This window comes from Hyla sarda, chromosome 4, assembly GCF_029499605.1.
Source record: "Hyla sarda isolate aHylSar1 chromosome 4, aHylSar1.hap1, whole genome shotgun sequence".
Lineage (NCBI taxonomy): Eukaryota > Metazoa > Chordata > Amphibia > Anura > Hylidae > Hyla > Hyla sarda.
Window position 1 is genome coordinate 132,729,201 of NC_079192.1, and position 20,558 is coordinate 132,749,758.

Consider the following 20,558-nt stretch of genomic DNA (forward strand, 5'->3'; position numbering starts at 1 on the left):
CAACGAACAATCCCTGGATGGCATCTACCACTGGATGCTCTAGGATATATAGCCTAGCACTTGACTAGAATATGGTAGAACACTCTTACCATGTCCATTGTGTATGCCAGTGCCTGGTTCAAATACATGTAAACATCATATGCACCCATTTACCTATAAAGTGCAAATGCACTTTTTAGGGCATGACTGCTGTGCAGTGACACTGTACAAATGGTAAAAATGACATTGGCACCTGTACTAGAAGTGCAGAGGTGTGCCCACACTAGTCTTGGTGAACTAGCCGAGTGTATGTATGTGCATATACTTTGCTACCTTACTTGGATAAGTGTGAGGACACAACTGCGATCAGTGCATTTTGTTTTCATCGTTTACAGGTACAATGTATTAAAAGCTTGGATCATGTTATTCCTGTTACCAGAGGAAGAAACATAATATAATTAAACAAAAAATTTAAAAATAAAACTTTAAATAGAAATTAAAAATCGTTATTTAACAATTATAACAATTAAACATTCTAAGCAAAATGCCTTTTTCACATTACACAAAGTCCACGAACGTTACATCTTTTCAGCCATTTATGTATTCCATGTTCTTTTCCTGTCTGCTGCTAGACCTATAGCAGAACGACGATCCCGTTTTGCGGGTTCTCTGTTTGGTCATGCCCCTGGTGCGTGACCAAGCGGAGAACCCGCGAAACGGGACTGTCGTTCCACGAGCTCGGCTGAGCTCTTGCTTTCTCTTCTTCCCGACCCGAGCGACATATTTCCGTGTATAACTTGGAATAAACCTACACCTTCTTCGGCATGAAACCGGGTGAGTGCGTCTTTTGTACCCTTCTATAATGTCTTTGTACAAATCCATTCCCCTTGTCCAGTCCCATGTATTTTCTTCTTTTTCTTGCTGGCCTCACTGCTGCAGCCCTGTTCATTTCAATCTGACAGGACACGCACACAGATTTACAAACCAATATCTCTGCACAGTTTTTTCACCATATAAAAGAATAGAATATAATTGGCGTTTTAAAATATTGATTTTGCCATTGTGAGAGAACAGTACAATACTGCAGGAAAACACAATCAATGCTCGTAGTCAGAGAGTTCAATTGTTATTCTGCTTCTTAGAAATAATATTCTAGAACTTGGCATCATGCATCCTCTACAGTCTCTTCAGGCTATTTTTTCAACTTTTATTAATATTAGTGTCGTATATTCTTTTTATAGATCTTCTAGTGTAACTGACCTGCAGCCAAGGAATTGTTTTTCCCTAATATGTTCCTTCCTTCAGGGAAAATTGGCAGAATGCTGTGGCAAAATGGTGAAAAATAAATGTCTCACTAGTGCAGAATAGAGGTTGATGCTTGTTCTCGGAACAGTAGACGTAGAAATTAATTTAAAAAACTATGGACACATTTTTTCATCTATTTCCTTTCACAGCTTTGATTGTGGAATGAGAGCTGATAAGATCAAAGGAGAGGACAATGATAAAGGAGAACATGCTGGGACGTCTCTATAAGAGGACCTGTCAGGTCTCCCATCAACTTCATACACACCTACTGTTCAGCTGTTATAAAAACATAGAATAGCTTTAACATAGAATTTCTCTAGAGAATAGATGTTAGCTAGGCTAGGTTCACACAGCCATTGTCCCCCGTCCTGATTTTCATCCGTCACTGCCTTTTAATCGGAGCATATTACTAATGGATGCAAAGGGATGCCATTTAGTGGCAACCTTTTGAATCAGTTTTTCATCCGATAGTATGAAAAGTCAGCCAGATACAGACTCTCGCAGCTGGGACTACTACTAGTTCTATAATGGAACAGACTTGTTTCCATGATGGAGCAGTTGTTCCCCCGGCTGAGGGAGTCTGCAGGCGGCTGGGAGGCTACATTAGTGCTTGTACTACTACTCCCATCATGAAATAGTCTGTTCCATGTTGGGGGTAGTAGTACAGGGGCTGAATGATTGATCCATGTTAGGGGTAATAGTACAGAGGGTGAGGGACTGTGCGCTGTGATTGCGCTAGAAAATGTGGAGAGGTTGGGGGGAAATAAATTGGGAACATCCAATGTATAAGTTTGGAAACCTCACTGGGAGCCCTGAATGGCTACTCGGTGCAAGCCACTCAGGGCTCCTGGCGGGGTATTTGAAAACTGAAAAAAAGAAATTCAAATACCCCGCCGGGAGCCCCGAGTGGCTGGCCCCGAGTAGCCATTCAGGGCTCCCAGTGGGGTTTTTAAACTTATTCATTGGATGTTCACAATTTATTCCCCCCGACCTCTCCACATCTTCTAGCGCAATCACAGCGCACAATCCCTCAGCCCCTGTACTACAACCCCTAAGATGGAATAGACTGTTACATGATGGGAGTAGTACTACACGCACCATTGTAGCCTCCCCAGCCAACCGCAGACTCCCACAGCTGTGGGAACTACTACTCCCATCATGGAAACACATCTGTTCCATGATGGGAGTAGTAGTAGTCACGCAGCACTGCAGGAGTCCACAGATTTTTCCTCTTCTAAGCATACTCAGAAGTAATAACTGTTCAAAAACTGATATAAAAAAAAAGGGTGCAAGCGGATGACCTTAATTGCTCATCCGTTTGCCATAGACTTCAATATTAAATTTATAATATCCATTTCTATTCCATTATTTTTAACGGGAAAGAAAAATACTGCATGCAATGTCTTTTTGCTATCAAAAATAACGGATTAGGAACCAAACTGGTGCATACAGCTTTGGATATAGGTTCATATTCAGATGTTTGCATTTACTCTTAACCAAATCTTGTTCTCCAGAATTATTAGATGTAAAGTCCAGTCTGAAGGCTGCACTGCGGGAAGATATATTGGAGGAATGGTTAGAAATATACGGAGATAAAAATACAAAAAATTCTGATAGGTGTTTGCTATAAGCCACCAAACATAATGGAAGAGGCAGAAGATCAATTACTGAGGCAAATAAACAAGGCAGTAAATCAAAATTAAGTCGTAAAAATGGGGGACTTTAACTATCCTGATATAAACTGGGAGACTGAGTCCTGTGAATCTCATAAAGGAAACAGGTTTCTGACTATAGCTAAAGACAAATATGTGTCCCAAATGGTGCAGGGCCCAACCAGAGGGGGTGCCCTACTAGACTTAATATTAACCAACAGACCTGACAAAGTAATGTGCAGGTAGAACGGACATCTAGGAAATATTGATTATAATATAATACATTATAACTTGTTCTTCAATAAGGGAACCTCGCGAGGACCACAAAAACAATGAACTTTAGGAAGGCAAAGTTTGATCAACTCAGAGAAGCCCTTAACAATATAAATTGGGATAATGTCCTGAAAAACAAGAATACTGACACTAAATGGGAAACTTTAAAAAATATTTTTAATTCTCACTGTAAGAGGTATATACCTTTATGGAAATAAAAGGGTGAGGAATAGGAGAAAATGTTATTTGACTATATAAATAGCAAAAAGATTAAATATGAAAGTGTTGGCACTTTAAAAAGTGATGAGGAAGAAATTATAGACTGGGATCAGGAAAAAGCTAATTTATAAAGCACATTCTTCTCCATTGTATTCACAGAAGACAATAAAATGCCAGGTGAACTACAGCGAGATAAGATAAACTTCCCAGGACAGGTCACCTGTCTAACCCAGGAAGAAGTACAGTGCTGCCTACAAAAAATCTAAATAGACAAATCACCAGGTCCAGATGGCATTCACACCCGTGTTCTAAGAGAGTTAAGTAATGTAATAGACAGACCCCTATTTCTAATAATAAAGGACTCTATAGGGACAGGGACGGTTCCCCAGGACTAGTGCATGGCAAATGTGGTGCCAATATTTAAAAAGGTGTCAAAAAGTGACCCCGAGAATTATAAGCCTGTTAGTTTAACCTCCCTTGTATGTAAATTGTTTGAGGGTTTTCTAAGAGATGCTATTTTGGAGTAACTTGATAAAAATAAATGTATGACTCCATATCAGCATGGCTTTATGAGGGATCGGTCCTGTCAAGCTAACCTGATCAGCTTTTATGAGGAGGTGAGCTCCAGACTGGACCAGAGGCAATCGTTGGATGTCATATATCTGGATTTTTCCAAAGCATTTGATACGGTGCCACATAGAAGGTTGGTGTATAAAATGAGAAGGATTGGGTGGGGGGGGGGGGGGAAATGTGGGTAAGTTTCTGTGATAGGAAACAGAGGGTGGTTACTAATGGTACTTATTCTGATTGGGTGACTGTTACTAGTGGGGTACCACATGGGTCCGTCTTGGGTCTTATTCTATTTAATATATTTATTAAATATTAATGACCTTGTAGAGGGATTGTATAGTAAAGCAGCAATATTTGCAGATGATACTAAACTCTGTAAAGTGGTTAACACCATAGAGGACAGTGCACTGTTACAAATGGATCTGGATAGGCTGGAGGTTTGGGCTGGGAAGTGGCAGATGAAGTTCAACACTGATAAATGTAAGGTAATGCAGGCTGGGATTATGTGTTAAATGAGAGTACACTCGGGACGACTGACATGGAAAAGGACTTTGGAGTCTTAGTTAACAGTAAATTTAGCTGTAGTGACCAGTGTCAGGCAGCTGCTGCCAAGGCAAATAAAATCATGGGATGCATCAATAGGGGCATAGATGCCCACGACAAGGAAATAATTCTACAGCTGTACAAATCACTAATCAGACCACACATAGAATACTGTGTACTGAGCACCAGTGTACACGAAAGATATAGTGGAGCTGGAGGGGGTTCAAAGACAGGCAACCAGGGTAATACGGGGAATGAGAGGACTACAGTACCCAGAAAGATGATCAGAATTAGGATTATTTAGTTTAGAAAAAAGAAGGCTTGATCTATTTATACCCAGGACTGTATCTATAACAAGGGGACATCCTCTACATCTTGGGGAAAGAAGGTTTCTACCCCAGCACAGACGGGGGTTCTTTACTGTAAGAGCAGTGAGACTGTGGAACTCTCTTCCGGAGGAGGTGGTTATGGGGAACTCTGTAAAAGAGATGCATTTCTGGAGAGTAATAACATTGCTGGTTATGTATACTAGAATTATAGGGACAGAACTTTGATCCAGGGATTTATTCCTCTAGTATTATTTGTTGTTTTTTTTTGCCTTCCTCAGGATAAAATCAGCAGGGACTCATTAGGAATATAGGTTGAACTTGGTGGACTTTTGTCTTTTTTGAACTATGTTACTATTCAACTTTTACAATTTAAAATGACTTTTAATTGGTTTCTCTAAAACTAAGTGTATTGTGTGTGCGTGTATCTATAGCTAAATTGGAATAGGGTTTCTAGGATTTTCAAAATGTCTCCTCGTACCTGTGTGTGTGCCGATGTGACTATTGTTGACAGACATGGTGACATCACTATATAATCGCCAGTGAGAGGCGGGACTGAGAGAGCTGTATTTGTGATACTGCTAGTGGGAAACCCAGAGTGTAATTGGTAAGGTTTGTGAGGTTTTGTTTTTCTTCAGTTTTCTTTCCCTTAAAGGGACACTTCGCCCCTAGACATCTTTTTCCCCTACCCAAAGGATAAGGGATAAGATGTCTGATTGCGGGGGTCCCACCACTAGGAACCCCCATGATCTCCTGTACGCTACCCCGGCATTCTGAACTATTCGTTCTGAACACTAGGTTCAGGGGCTTAGTGGTGAAATCACGCCATGTCCCTTGTGATGTCATATTACGCCCCCTTGTGATGTGACACAGAGCTCCCTCAATTCATGTTGATGGGAAGGGGCGTGACAGCTGCCATAGACATGAATAGACATGAATGGAGGGCGTGGTGTGACGTCATGGCCCCAAACCCAACAGCATTCAGAACTAATAGTGCAGAATTCCGGGGTGGCAAGCACGAGATCGTGGGGGGCTCCCAGTGGCCGAACCTCCGCAATGAGGAGTGGTGAGTGCAGACCTGGTCAGCGGCGTCCTCGTGTGGCAGTTGGAGGCTTTCAAGCTTGTAGTAAACCTTGCAGTGGTCTCAAGGTGCGGGGACTCCAGAGCTTGCAAGTGATTAAGCCATTTAGAAAGGGGGACCCCCGAAACGTGTCTGACCTCCCCATCACAGCACATAGTCCAGTACTGCCACCAAATCGCTATTGCACATTTGCAATCTAATTCCTTGCAAGCTCTGGAGTCCTCGCATCGGGAAACCACTGCAATGTTTACTACACGCTTGAAAGCCTTCAACTGGCACACGAGGACGCGGCTGACCAGGTCTGCACTCACTACTCCTGCCTGCCAGGATTCTGTTAGAGCAAGCCGGACGCAGTGCCGTGCCACCTAGCAGCAGGAGAAGTCAGCATCCCCTGCAGTTCTTTGAGCCAGTGCATCTGGAAACAGGAACTCTGTACATACAGGCGCAGCCCGTGCCAACCTGTATCGCATACCCTCCACTAAAGACCACGTCCCGATAATGGGACAGTGTGCAATTATACTAGAACTTTTGCATCATCGCAACTCTGCTTAGTTTAATTACTGGCAGACAGGATTATTTTTTGGAATTTTTTGCTTATTATCTTTTGGAATTTTTTGCATAGACTAGATAAAAAATCCCCATAGCAAACATGTGCTGCTCTGGACAGTTCCTAAAATGGACAGCAGAGGTCAGCAGAGAGAACTGTGGTCGTGACATAAGAGAAATTCAAAAAGATACACATTTCCTCTGCAGTATACAGCCCCTAAAAAGTACTGAAAGGATTAAGATTTTTTTTTAATAGAAGTAATTTACAAATCTGTTTAACATTCTGGCACCAGTTGATTAAACAATTTTTTTCCACGGTAGTACCCTTTTAACTATTCCCTAGCCAGGGAGAGTAGCAAAGAAAACTAGCCAGCCACAACCCAGTGTCTGAACAGACACCAGAACAGAAAAATAGAAAAACACAAAAACGGACATTACATGGATTCTATAAAGCAAAGTTATGTACAGAAAATAAAATCTAAAAACAAACAAAACAAACGTTTCACTGCCTGAAACTACGTACTAGAAAATTACTATTTTAGTTGTTTTTTGATTCTCCGCTTTTATATCCCCACAATGGTCTTAGATTGTTTTATCTGTACAGCACTGCAGAATATGTTTGTGCTGGAAAATGTAGCTGTCTGAACTTAACTTGATTTTCTGCTAACAAGTATTTCTTTCCCCTTAGAGAACAACCGATCTTCACCACAAGAGCGCATGTCTTCCAAATAGATCCCAGCACCAAGAAGAACTGGGTCCCTGCTAGCAAGCAAGCAGTAACAGTCTCCTACTTTTATGACAGCACAAGGAACAGCTACCGAATCATCAGCGTTGATGGGACCAAGGTGCGCACATTTTCAGATGGTTAAAAATAATGTTTGCTGTATTGTTCATCTTCGCTATATTTTTTATGACTTTTCTGGAGAAGCGTTTGCAGCTAATGCTCGGCACTAACACAGTGGACGATGATTGATTTTATAATATAGTGGTTTATTTAAACTCCTTCTGTGAATCTGTTTTGCAGTGCTGGTTTTCTGACTGAACCTCTCATTAATGGTGACTGTGTTTGCTGCTCAGACACTAATGGCTTTCCTGTCACTGCCCTGTCATAGAGAGGATAGTTCTTTGTTCGCTTTCATCAAAGCTATCCAAAGCTTTTGACTTCTTGTTATTTTTAGCCGAATGAAGTAAATTTTCGAATTGAGAACAATCAGGGAAATGACACTATATGCTATGTTCCTATTATCTCTTTTTTTTATTTTTTATAAAGTGTAGGTATCTTGAGTGGTGTGAAACATGAAAGAGAGTATGATACAAAAGAAAGACGCCCTAGTGAGTTTCTTATATAATACAAGGCATTCTTAAGTTTGCAGTGAATCCAGCATGTAAGAAGCCTTTGAACTATTGTTTCTCAGTTTGCACCTAGCGCTACCCATTACTGTTAAACAGTATTTCAGAGTTCATATATGGATATAATCTACAGTTATCTTGAACTGATCCAAACTTACAACCTACCTCTTAGTTAGTGACTGGTTGCTGTTAGAGACTTTTGAATACTCCTAATAGCCAGGCTCTTATGAAGTAGCAGGAGAGTTTCTACTACATCAGGTTACAGTACAGTGCTTAGTGTAACTTTAGAATTTTTTTCAAATGTCATATGACAGTACGTATAGTATCTTGTCTGTGTAATACCAGCGGTCTGTCCCCACAGCCACCTGATTTCTGTCCATGCCCCATTTTCTCTTCTTGGCCACCACCATGCTGCTTCCTTTTCCACTGTGGTTCTTGATATTGTGCATGATCTCCTTACTACTTAAAGGGTTATCCAGTTATTAATAACATATCCCCTATCCAACCGCTGGAACTCCCATGATCACACACTTATCCCCAAGCCTGTTGATAGGGGATACATTTTTAATAACTAAATAATCCCTTTATTTACGCCTTTAACCCCTTAAGGATGCAAGGCATATGGGTACACCTCCGTTCCAGAGTCCTTTTAGGGTCTATTCACACGTACAGTATTCTGCGCAGATTTGATGCACAGATTTAATGCGCAGGATTTCCAGCTGTTTTCAGTCATTGAGTTTACATTGAAATCAGCAGCAGAAAATCCTGCGCATCAAATCTGTGCATCAAATCTGCGCAGAATACTGTACATGTGAATAGACCCTTAAGGGCTGAGGGCGCACCTGTACGCCCTGATCCCGCTAACGGGGATTAAACCATTCTCGCGAGCGGAGAACGGGTTCAACCCCGTGGGTCCCAGTTGCTACGGGCAGCCAGGACCCACGGCTAATGCTGGGCACTGCCGATCTGGCTGATGCCCGGCATTAGCCCTTTAGACGCCGCGATCAAAGTTGATTGCGGCGTCTAAGCTGAAAGTTGAACTATCCCAACAGATCAGCGGAGCTGATCGGGACTATTGTGACAGAATCGTGATGTCCCGATCAGCTTACTGGATGACAGGAGGGTCCTCACCTGCCTCCTTGTCGTCCGATCGGTGATCTACTGCACCATGCCTGTAACACTGATCAATGCTGTGCTATGGCATTGAACAGTGTATGTAATCGAAAGATTGCATGGTATAAAAAAAGAAAGTAAAAAGTGGTAAAACAATAAGAGAATAAATGTGAATAAGCCCCCCCCCCAAATAAAAATTTTAATCACCCCCTTTTCCTATTTTTTTAATAAAATAATGTAATTAAAAAAAAATCATATGTGGTACTGCCGCATGCGTAAATGTCCGAAATATTAAAATATGAGGTTAGCTAAACCGCACGGTCGATAGCGTACACGTAAAGAAATACCAAGTTCCAAAATTGTGAATTTTTGGTCACTTCATAGACCATACAAATATTAATAAAGCGATCAAAAAGTCCCATCAAAACAAAGATGGTACTGATAAAAACTACAGACCACAGCACACAAAAAATAAGCCCTCCTATAGCCCCATACATGGAAACATTTTAAGTTATATGGGTCAGAAGATGACAATTTTAAACATGCTAATTTTGGTGCATGTAGTTAAAAATATTTTTTTTAAAGTAGTAAAATAAATAAAACCTACATAAATTGGGTATCCTTGTAACTGTATGGACCTACAGAATTAAGATATGTCATTTTTACCGAAAATGCACTGCAAAGAAACGGAAGCCCTAAAAATTAGCAAAATGGCGTTTTTTCTTTTTATTTCATGCCACAAATAATAATTTTTTTTTTTGCTGCAGATTGTTACAAGATAAGTAATGTCATTACACAGTACAATTGGTGCCGCAAAAAACAAACCCTTATATTGCTCTTTAGGTGCAAAATTGAACGCGTTATGATTTTTTGAAGATGAGGAGGTAAAACGAAAGTGAAAAAACACAGATTGTTTGAAGGTGAAAATGGGCTGAGTCCTTAAGGGGTTAAATACTTAGATTCTGCTCCCAAAGTTGGCCCAAAATAGACTGGTTGGGTAGTACACCCTTTTGAGGATTTAGTCTGCCTGTGCATTTTACATGCATACCTGAGGTGTCCTTAACGGTCGTTTTTTATTTTATTTTAACAGTCAGGGTCTAAGGGTGCAGACCCCGATCGATCACTAGAATGAGCAGGGAGAGAAGCATGCACTGACCTAGACAATCCCATAGACTTACATTGTAAGTTTGTTTCATTAATGCACTCTTCTCTTGGTTAATTCTAGCGAGAAAAACCTTGCACACGTATATAGTGCAGTGGCAGCGCCCATATCAATCAGCACTATGACCGTGTGAACCTGTGCTGTCCCCATTTACAGCAATGCAGGAATTCCACCGAAAGAATAAACTGCGGAATTTCCAGTGTGATTGACAGCAATGGGAAGCTGCCGCAAGTGAATTTCGCTCAGAATTTCTCAGTGTAAACTTGCCCTAAATGCCAGTTCACACGTAAACATGCATTAAAACATGATCAGTATGTATTATATGTGGCACAACTGAAGATCTGTCATAGTAAATGTTGTCTGGATAAGGGGGTGGCAGACTTTCTGAAAAGTATCACTGTGTACGGTGTCCATTTTAGGACATTGACAGTCGTCAGCCGTAACTCCGTCCTCAGTCAGGTGAAATGGCATCCCGACTCCTCCCTAGGACCAACAGTCGTCAGCCGCAACTCCGTCCTCCGTCAGGTGAAACGGCGTCCTGCCTCCTCCCTCACACCAATCGCTGTCATCCTTCAGCCACAACTCCTTCATCCGAAACTCCCTCGTCCAAAACGCTGTCATTCCTCAGAAGATTCACCCTTTGACGCAACTTCCTGCCGCATAGCAGAGACTATGCTGCACAGCATGTATAGCAGAGTCGAAACTGTGAAACTTGCACATGTATACTACAGACACTACATGTGCTACAGAGTCTGTATAGGAGAGCCGACATTGAATAGCGTGTACAGCAGAACCCGTATAGCAGAGAGCCGATACTGACTCTGCTCTGCAAAACAGCAGGAAAGTTTTTTGTCTGAGGGATGACGGAGTTTCGGATGAGAGACTTTAGGATGACAAAGGAGGGAGTTGCAGCTGACGCCTGACAGAGATTGGGCCGATGGAGGAGGCGGGACACCGTTTCACTTGAGTGAGGATTGAGTTACTGCTGACGACTCATGTTGTCCTAAAATGGACACTGTAACTGTGTGTAATAAATATAGTTTTAACTTTGTTCGTTCTTCGTGTTCCTTACCTGGTTGAGTTAATTACTTTTTGGTCAGAGGCAGAGCCTGCTTTTCTAAGTGATCTGCATTGTGAGAGATGTAGCAATTCAATTTCACAGGAAACTGCATCTGTAGAATGGAAAGCAGCAGAGTGCATTGCGGTAGTGTAACTCTGCTAAGCTGTTAATGGAGTGTCCGCCACTACAGTCATGTAGACTCAAATATCCATTTCCTTAACACTTGGATGGTGGGCTCAGTCCTCAATATAATAATAGAGTGCCACCAGTGTTAAAATACACTTTTACAAACCAATCGGGGGCTAGAAAAAACAACATAAGGCACACACTTTTAAGTAAATAACAAAAAGCAACTATCTTAATTAGTAAAGAAAAGATAAATACAAGGAGGCACACAAACAATTAAAAGCATTTAAAAATAGGGAAAAATTGTAAAAAATAAAAATAAAAAGACAAAAATCCTCTCCCCACAACCAGGTGGACCAAAAAATAAAAAATAAAGCAAAACAAAGAAAAACCCATACAAGAACGCCCGTCTTCCCTGTAAGGTAAATAATATTGGCTCCCCTACAAAGTCTGATGGATAAAACAACCAGGTATCAAATAGAGCGAGCAAAAATGCAGGATTATAATAGCTATATGTATATATGTATATATATATATATATATATATATATATATATATATATATATAATGTCCTAATAACAATCATACATTTATTTGCTCATTTTTAAGGGATTTTGTGTGCCTACTTGTGCATTAATGTATATATTTTTTTGTTTACTAGTAAAGATTGTTGCTTCTTGTTATGTACTTAAAAAGGTGTGCGCCTTATGGTGTTTTTTCTTGCCCCTGTTTGGTTTCAAATATCCATTCATAACTAAAAGATAATAGTGAAACACATAAATCTAGATATAACACTTTTACCGTGTGACATTAAAACTGTTGTGGTGTCCCGGTACCGTATGGTATACCGTACCTTGTATGGTGTACCGTACCTTGTATGGTGTTCCCCAAAGTCAGAGTTATTTCGTTCCAGTAGCATCCTCCTGATGGGATAGCCCCTAGCGCCTCTTCCTTCTTCAATTCTATGATGTTTACATGTATAAGTAAGTGTATATTAAATTATCTATATAGTGTCGCAGGACCTTAGGTCACATGACTAATGTTAATTCTTTAGGTTATGCTTAAGGACCTTCCAAGGTCACATGGTATAGTCACATGTCAGACCATAATCCTTTGTAAGGAGAATTGACATATGGTATGGACTAATGATCTTAAGGCTAGCCCCTGCCCATATAAGGGAGCTGCCAGCCAATCCTCGCTCTCTTGGGTTCCGGACTAGTGGAGAGAGAAGAGATCCATGGAACTTACAAAGACAAGCTTAGGCCTGAAGCCTGCCAGCCTGAGCCTGAATCTAATCGTGAGTTTAAATATCAATTCCCGCTAAAGCTAGCGTGACTACTGGACCTAAAATCAATCCCCTAAATCCAGTGGAACAGCGCCTATTAACTTCCTAAGCTCTAGAAACTCACAAGGTCCCAACCAACTGTCAAACTCCAAATAGACTTTGTTACATTGACTGTTTCCTGTTTAATCCTTCATGAAAGCTGCAGTAAAAGTTCCGACAGTTTTCTACAAAATCTCCGGTTGTGGACAATCATTTATTTAATACCTCCCTATCGCTCTTGGGACGGGAGGCGATAGGACAAGCATATACAGAGAAGCCCTCACCCTGGCGTCACGACAGTTAAGGGTTAAATCAGCACCCTTTCATCACTGCACAGCTACACCCCATATACCCTATACCCCCACAAGCTTACCACACTGTAATACTTTACGTCAGTGGTCTCCAAACTGTGGACCCCCTGCTGTTGCAAAACTACAACTCTTAGCATGCCCGGACAGCCGTTGGCTGTCCGGGCATGCTAGGAGTTGTAGCTTTGCATCATCTGGTGGCCCACAGCTTTGAGATCACTGGTGTACAGGATTAGTGATCTGCCAAAGCAGAGAGAAATTTGTTCTAAGATCTTTAGGTCAATGCAGCATCTTATTCCATTAGGCACTATTGACATTTCGCATACATTTGTTGCTTATGCAAGTTTTTTTTTCCTTTGCACCCACTGGCTCCGAAAACTATTTTTACTTTGTCTTCTAGCTTTTTCAAGAGATCAACATATTTAGACAGAAGTAAAAAAAAAAAAAATTATATATATATATATATATATATATATATATATATATATATATATATATTATTTAGTTTTAGTGTCTGTTGTGTGTAGTTGTGGAATAGAACTGATAGATGTTTTGTTCTTGGATTGGTGTAAAAATCAAGATGTCATTTTCTATTTCTGTCCATCTATGGAAAAGACACTTTGTGGCGTCTAAAGAATGTGCACAATGGCAGCCTTTTCATGTTTCACTGTCTTCAAAAGATCTTGATCCGTGCCATGACATTCAGACGCCTCACCAAAATATTAACAGTTCATCTACCACAATATGATGAGTTCTTTTTAGGTATGCTGCTGTGTATTGTGCTGTCTGACTCGGCTGTGGGCCCAGCTTTGCTTTGAGTCATGTATTTCCTCTATGAGCCGGCTATGACTTTTTGAGACTAGAGCAGTTAAAGGGGTATTCCAGGAAAAAACTTTTTTATATATATCAACTGGTTCCAGAAAGTTAAACAGATTTGTAAATTACTTCTTTAAAAAAAAAATCTTAATCCTTTCAGTACTTATGATCTTCTGAAGTTAAGGTTGTTCTTTTCTGTCTAAGTAATCTCTGATGACACCTGTCTCGGGAAACGCCCAGTTTAGAAGCAAATTCCCATAGCAAACCTTTTCTAAACTGGGAGGTTCCAGAGACAGGTGTCATCAGAGAGCACTTAGACAGAAAAGAACAACCTAAACTTCAGAAGCTCATAAGTACTGAAAGGATTAAGATTTTTTAATAGAAGTAATTTACAAATCTGTTTAACTTTCTGGAGCCAGTTGATATATAAAAAAAAAAATTTCCCCGGATAACACCTTTGACATAACTTGCTTCTGGTAATGAAAAACACTACACTCAAAAAGTCTGCCCAAAAACACTTGGTGGCTTTTTTTTTATTTTTATTATTATTATAAACTCCTTAAAGGGAAACTGTCATCAGTGTCATCCGCACTAATCTGTTGGTACAGGCAGGTAGTGCGGGTGACCCTGATTATAACATTTGTGGTGTCTGGGGTTTTGCAATGGTGTAGCAGGGTCTGGTGGGATTAACCCTGTGGGGCAAGGTGTTATTAACCCCTGAATTGTCGTGACACCAGGATGTGGTTGTTTTCTGTATAAGGCCCTGCCAACAACCAACCCAGAAACGGCAGGCAAAAAAGGAATGTCCACAGCAGGAATTGTGTAAATAACGGGAACTTTTACTTAAACTTCTTATGGAACAGTCTTTACAGTTATGCAGTTTCTCTAGAGGCAACCAGAATGCAGGATACCTCACAGGCTTGCTGGGACTTGTAGTATTGAGATTTATGCAGGACACTGTCCTACTAATTGTATACTTGAGTTGAGTAGTAGTCACTAGAATTATAGATAGAGCTTGAGAACTCATGTTTTGAAGTGGCTGCAGGTTACTTAGACTTTGGCCTAGATGAGATGAATTTAGTAGTTTATGCTTAAGTTGTGCTTGCTTTGGATCCAGGACTCAAGGGAGTGAATTTAGAGAATACAGCCCCTTATATACTAGGGGGCTGGACTAAAGCCCATTGGTTGCAAAGCCTGGAGGACCTGTACCCACGGAACTCTGGGTACATCACATGACAGTAGATCACATGACCCAGCAAGGTCCTCCTATTTATACATTTGTACAACCTTTATACATACTGAACAATATGTACAATACACTTAAAATGAATTTATACGGAGCAAGAACTGATGAGTAAGGGGGGGAGCCCTGCAGGAGAGCCCTATGGACTGCAGGGACTCTTCCAGAGGGGACTTAGGAAGGATACAGGACCATGTCCTGTACCGGGACACCACACATTAATAACCTACCCCCAATCCGTTGTCCCTCTCATCTCATATCATCTTTAATTCAACGGCAGGTATAGTGCACTGCAGGAGCACGCTGACATCACCGCTGCTACTTCTCCGCTGGGTACTACTGCGAGCAGGCTTTAGGAAGCAGCAGCGGTGATGTCAGCGTGCTCCTGCTGCAGGATAAAAGAAGGTAACAAACGGGACCATGGATCGGGTGTAAGTAAATGTCATTATAATTGGTGTCACCTGCACTACTCACCTTTATAAACAGGTTACTTCGGGTGACTGACAGTTTCCTTTAAAGACCAGGGCCAATTTCCATTTTTGGGTTGTTGTATTTTTCTCCTTGCCTTCTAACAGCCATAACTCGTTCCATCCTAAGCCGTAGTAGGGCTTGTTTTTTTTTTAGGACGAGTTGTATAGCACCACTTTGTAATGACACCTTTTTATTTCACCACAAAATATACTGCGGACCTCCCCCCCCACCCCCCAAAAATTAATAAATACATACATTTGTGGGCTTTTGTTTTTACACAGTGCTCTTTACAATAAAACTGTCATTTTGTTTTCTATTGGCCAGCGCAGTTACGGCGATGCCCAATTATAGCTTTTATTTTACTTCTGTTAAAAGAAGGCTAATATTTTGCACCATGATCTGTAGTTTTTATCGGTACAATGTTGGTGTAGATGGAATTTCCTGATCATATTTTTCTATTCATTTTTTTTATTATACATTATTTAAACAAAAATCAACATTTCTGGTGTTTTTAGTGTGTTTTTTTTTTTCTTTCGTATTTTCAATGTAACCTGTTAAAGACTCAGGAAGTAAATGTACGCCATTGACACAAATGTGCACCCTGTAGCGTTAAGTAACAATGAAGCGAGCGCAATAGCTGCGCTTGCTTCAGATTAGTGAGTGTGGGCTACCATCAGTAGCCAGACACTCACTGCAAATGACTTCATTTAACCTTTTCAACGCTGTGATTAATGCTGATCACGGCACCTAAAGTGAAAGTAAATGTTGCCGGTACATCAGTGGAGCTTATCGTACCCCACAACGTGATCGAATGAAAAGTGTCATTACAAAATACAATTGGTCATGCAAATAAAAACAAGCCCTCATTTAAAGAGAAGGAAAAGAATGAAAATGCAAAAATGTGTCCTTAAAGGGGTAGTCCAGTGGTGAAAAACATATCCCCTATCCTAAGGATAGGGGATAAGTTTGAGATCGCAGGGGGTCAGACACGAAGCAGCGGCCGACACGCCCCCTCAATACATCGCTATGGCAGGGGGCGTGTCAGCCGCCGCTTCGCGCGGAGGTAGACACGCCCTCTTCCCGCGGGCTGTTGAGGCCCCATACAGGAGATCGCAGTGGGCCCCAGCGGTCGGACCCCCCCCCCCCCCCCCCCCCCGCGCGATTTGCAACTTATCCCCTATCCTTAGGATAGGGCATAAGTTGTTCACCACTGGACTACCCCTTTAAGCAGCAATACCAAATGTTTTTTTATTTTTCATTTATTATTATTTTTGTTCACTTCTTTTTTTTGACACATGGAAAAAGGGGGTGATTTCAATTTTTATAACGGTAGGGTATTTTTGTCACACTTTTTAGTCCCTCTACGGCAGGGCCAAAATGCTGCTGAAGCATCATGGGAGATGTAGTCAAAAACATCTGCAGTGCCAAAGGTTGCCTATGCCTGCTCTAGGGGACTTTTCCTAAGTAATCATTAGGTTGCTTATACTGATCAATGCTATGCTGTTGCTGTTCCTTGCTTGTAGAGCCTGCCTAAGGCAGACTGTATTGACAGAATTAACTCACACATAGAGAAATAGAATCATGGCCGTACATCCACAACTTATACCAAGATCAACTTGCTTATCAGCAGAATTACAAAAATATACAGATTGTTAGTTTTTGCTGATGTTAGTGACTGCTGGGAAGTGCAGCAGTCTTAAACTTATGTGAGTTAAATAATGCATTGTTTCATTTAAAAACAGTACCGCCCAGTGTGCCTTATGGCAGCTTCACTAAACGGGACAGATAAATATGATAGAATATGGAGTATGGAATATGAAGTGATTGAGTACTGCCCCTCCCCTATATACCAAGAAGTTAGAGAAATGTGTACTCTGAACCTTAGATGTGTGTAAATGTTGCTCTCCTCTCTTATCTAGACCTTTAGTAATACAATACAACTTTTGTTGATTATTTACTACATCTATTTTATATTTTTGCCTATATATATTGAAATGTACAAGCATCTGCTACGGCATGCCTTACAGGACTACTTTTGTTAAGCCTCTATTCTACATTTCACTTGTCACTGATTTCATGTTGCCTGAACCACAGGCAGCATGAAACCTCTCTTCTCACTATGATATATGACCCAATGGAAGGCTGCACGGTTTTCTAAAAACTCGTAGTTATACCTTTGGCTCCAAATGGGGTTTCGAGACACAATGTAGTCCATCAGCCCTGAATCACAAATCTCTCACGAGAGTGTGCTGTCAGTCAGGACTGGCAAATCGCCTTGTTGACTCTGGTCCTGGTCGACGTTAACTATGAGTTCTCTACAATGACCCAGCTGTTCATTGTTGGTCAGAAATCATTATGATAAGGGAGCCTGTCAGTGTTTCATGCTGCTTGTGGTTCAGGCAGCATGAAACAAGTGACATATTTCCTTAAAACTCTTAGATGATGTAGTTGGTATTGAATGCATAAAGTAAAGGTTAAATGGCTGAGGTTGATTATCTAGTATTGTTCCCCTTCTCCATACACCCTCCATACTTTGAGTTACTTTTAATCTTACAGCTTTTTGTTTAATGTATACTTTGCTAGAAAATTCATACAAGGACAATGCAACAATTTACACAATGTTAGTAAAGTACCATGGAAGAGTTTCCCCACTATCATCATGAGTCATTGGGCACTGCGTCCCTCTCATGATTCATGTAGATGTTGAAGCTTTTATGACTTACTGGACCGGAGTGTCACATTATTCACACCTACTAATGCGTTATGCTTCCTCCCCCCCCCTATAGTAGATAAAGATTCACACATCTGGGAAATGACTCACATCTCTTCGTAATTTCTTAATATTTAAGCAATCTAATTCAGCATTCACATGGATTCAGTATGGATAAAACCCTTGGTGGGGTTGGGGTGGCATCATCCCAGGACCTCCACAAGACTACATCTATGGGTATTATTCTGCTTCATATCTTATCTTCATATCTTTTGGCATGTATTTGTAGGGTCATTGGAGTACCTCTACCACATGGATGCACTTCAAAATCCCTGTCTGCTTTATATTTGTTATAAAATTAGTTCCTGAGTGCCCTGGAATGTCTCCTTTTGAATACTGTGTGTTCTGTATGTCCTCCTGTTTTTAAAGGGGTATTCCAGGCAAAACCTTTTTATATATATATATATATATATATATATATATATATATATATATATTACCAACTGGCTCCGGAAAGTTAAACAGATTTGTAAATTACTTCTATTAAAAAATCTTAATCCTTCCAATAGTTATTAGCTTCTGAAGTTTTCTGTCTAACTGCTCAATGATGATGTCACGTCCCGGGAGCTGTGCATGATGGGAGAATATCCCCATAGGAACTGCACAGCTCCCGGGACGTGAGTCATCAGAAAGCAGTTCGACAGAAAACAGCAACTCAATTTCAGAAGCTAATAACTATTGGAAGGATTAAGATTTTTTAATAGAAGTAATTTACAAATCTGTTTAACTTTCCGGAGCCAGTTGTTATATAAAAAAAAGTTTTGGCCTGGAATACCCCTTTAATATTTATGTGAAACAATGAAGATGTATTTATACTTCTGTTTTTTGGTTTTGTAACATTCAATTTTTTAAAGGTTTTTTTTTAGTAATAGAAAATTCAGCTTTTTTTAACACCTGATAGTCCCCTGCGTGGTGCACAGGGATTTCTCATTTTCTACATTACAGAGCAGTGGGGCAAGGGCTGGACTGTTTACCAGTACTCACACACACTAACACTTCTTTCCTGGTCAATCAAATCACCCCCCCCCCCCCCCAAAAAGACATGCATTGATTGGTCATGGTGTGATGTCATGGGGGAGCGTGGTCAATCTTCACAGCAAGCACACAGCGTTCTGAACTAAATGTTCCGGACGCTGGCCAGTGGAGTACCCCTTTAAGCAGAAACAGACTTAAATAGTACCTTTTACAATCGAGAAACAGCTGTTATTTCCTCTCTGCCTAGAAGAAGTTGGAGGACTCTTAATATATAACGAATATTAGGTGAAAACCTCACAAATCCTAATTTAAAGAGTACCTATCATGATCTTGTTAAATTTTACAGTTATGGTCGTAAATGTTGGTACCCCTGACATTTTTAAAGAAAATGAAGTATTTCTCACAAGAGAGGATTGCAGTAACACATGTTTTGTTATACACATGTTTATTCCCTTTGTGTGTATTAGAACTAAACCAAAAAGGAGGAAATAAAACAAATTGGACATAATGTCACACCAAAACTCCAAAAATGTGCTGGACAAAATTATTGGCACCCTTAACTTAATATTTGGTTGCACACCCTTTGGAAAAAATAACTGAAATCAGTCGGTTCCTGTAACCATCAATAAGCTTCTTACACCTCTCAGCCGGAATGTTGGACCACTCTTCCTTTGCAAACTGCTCCAGGTCTCTCTTATTGGAAGGCGCCTTTTCCCAACAGCAATTTTAAGATCTCTCCACAAGTGTTCAATGGGATTTAGATCTACACTCATTGCTGGCCACTTCAGAACTCTCCAGCGCTATGTTGCCATCCATTTCTGGGTGCTTTTTGTCCTGCTGGACCCAAGATCTCTGACACAAACCCAGCTTTCTGACACTGTGCTGTACAGTGCGACCCAAAATCTGATGGTAATCCTCAGTTTTCATGATGCCTTGTACACATTCAAGGCACCCAGTGCCAGAGGCAGCAAAACAACCACAAAACATCATTGAACCTCCACCATATTTCACTGTAGGTACTGTGTTCTTTTCTTTGTAGGCCTCATTCCATTTTCAGTAAACAGTAGAATGATTTTCTTTACCAAAATGCTCTATTTTGGTCTCATCTGTCCACAAGACATTTTCCCAGAAGGATTTTGGCTTACTCAAGTTCATTTTGGCAAAATGTTTTTATGTCTCTGTGTCAGTAGTGGGGTACTCCTGGGTCTCCTGCCATTTCGCTTCATTTAAATGTCAACGAATAGTTTGCGCTGACTCTGATGCTCCCTGAGCCTGTAGGACAGCATGAATATCTTTGGAACTTGTTTGGGGCTGCTTATCCACTATCCTGCATTGACACCTTTAATCA

At 40.7% G+C, this 20,558-nt stretch overlaps 1 protein-coding gene across 4 annotated transcripts in view; it reads left to right on the top strand.

Annotated features, from left to right (window-relative positions):
* Positions 1-20,558, top strand: part of HOMER2 (homer scaffold protein 2) — a 163,251-nt gene that overhangs the window by 59,309 nt on the left and 83,384 nt on the right. For 3 of the 4 annotated variants that reach the window (XM_056572166.1, XM_056572168.1, XM_056572165.1), the window contains one exon: positions 7,183-7,339. In XM_056572166.1, coding sequence (XP_056428141.1) covers positions 7,183-7,339 — 157 coding nt within the window. Of the gene's footprint in view, positions 1-7,182; positions 7,340-12,515; positions 12,604-20,558 lie in introns of those variants that run through there. The other variant, XM_056572167.1, reaches the window with a different exon arrangement.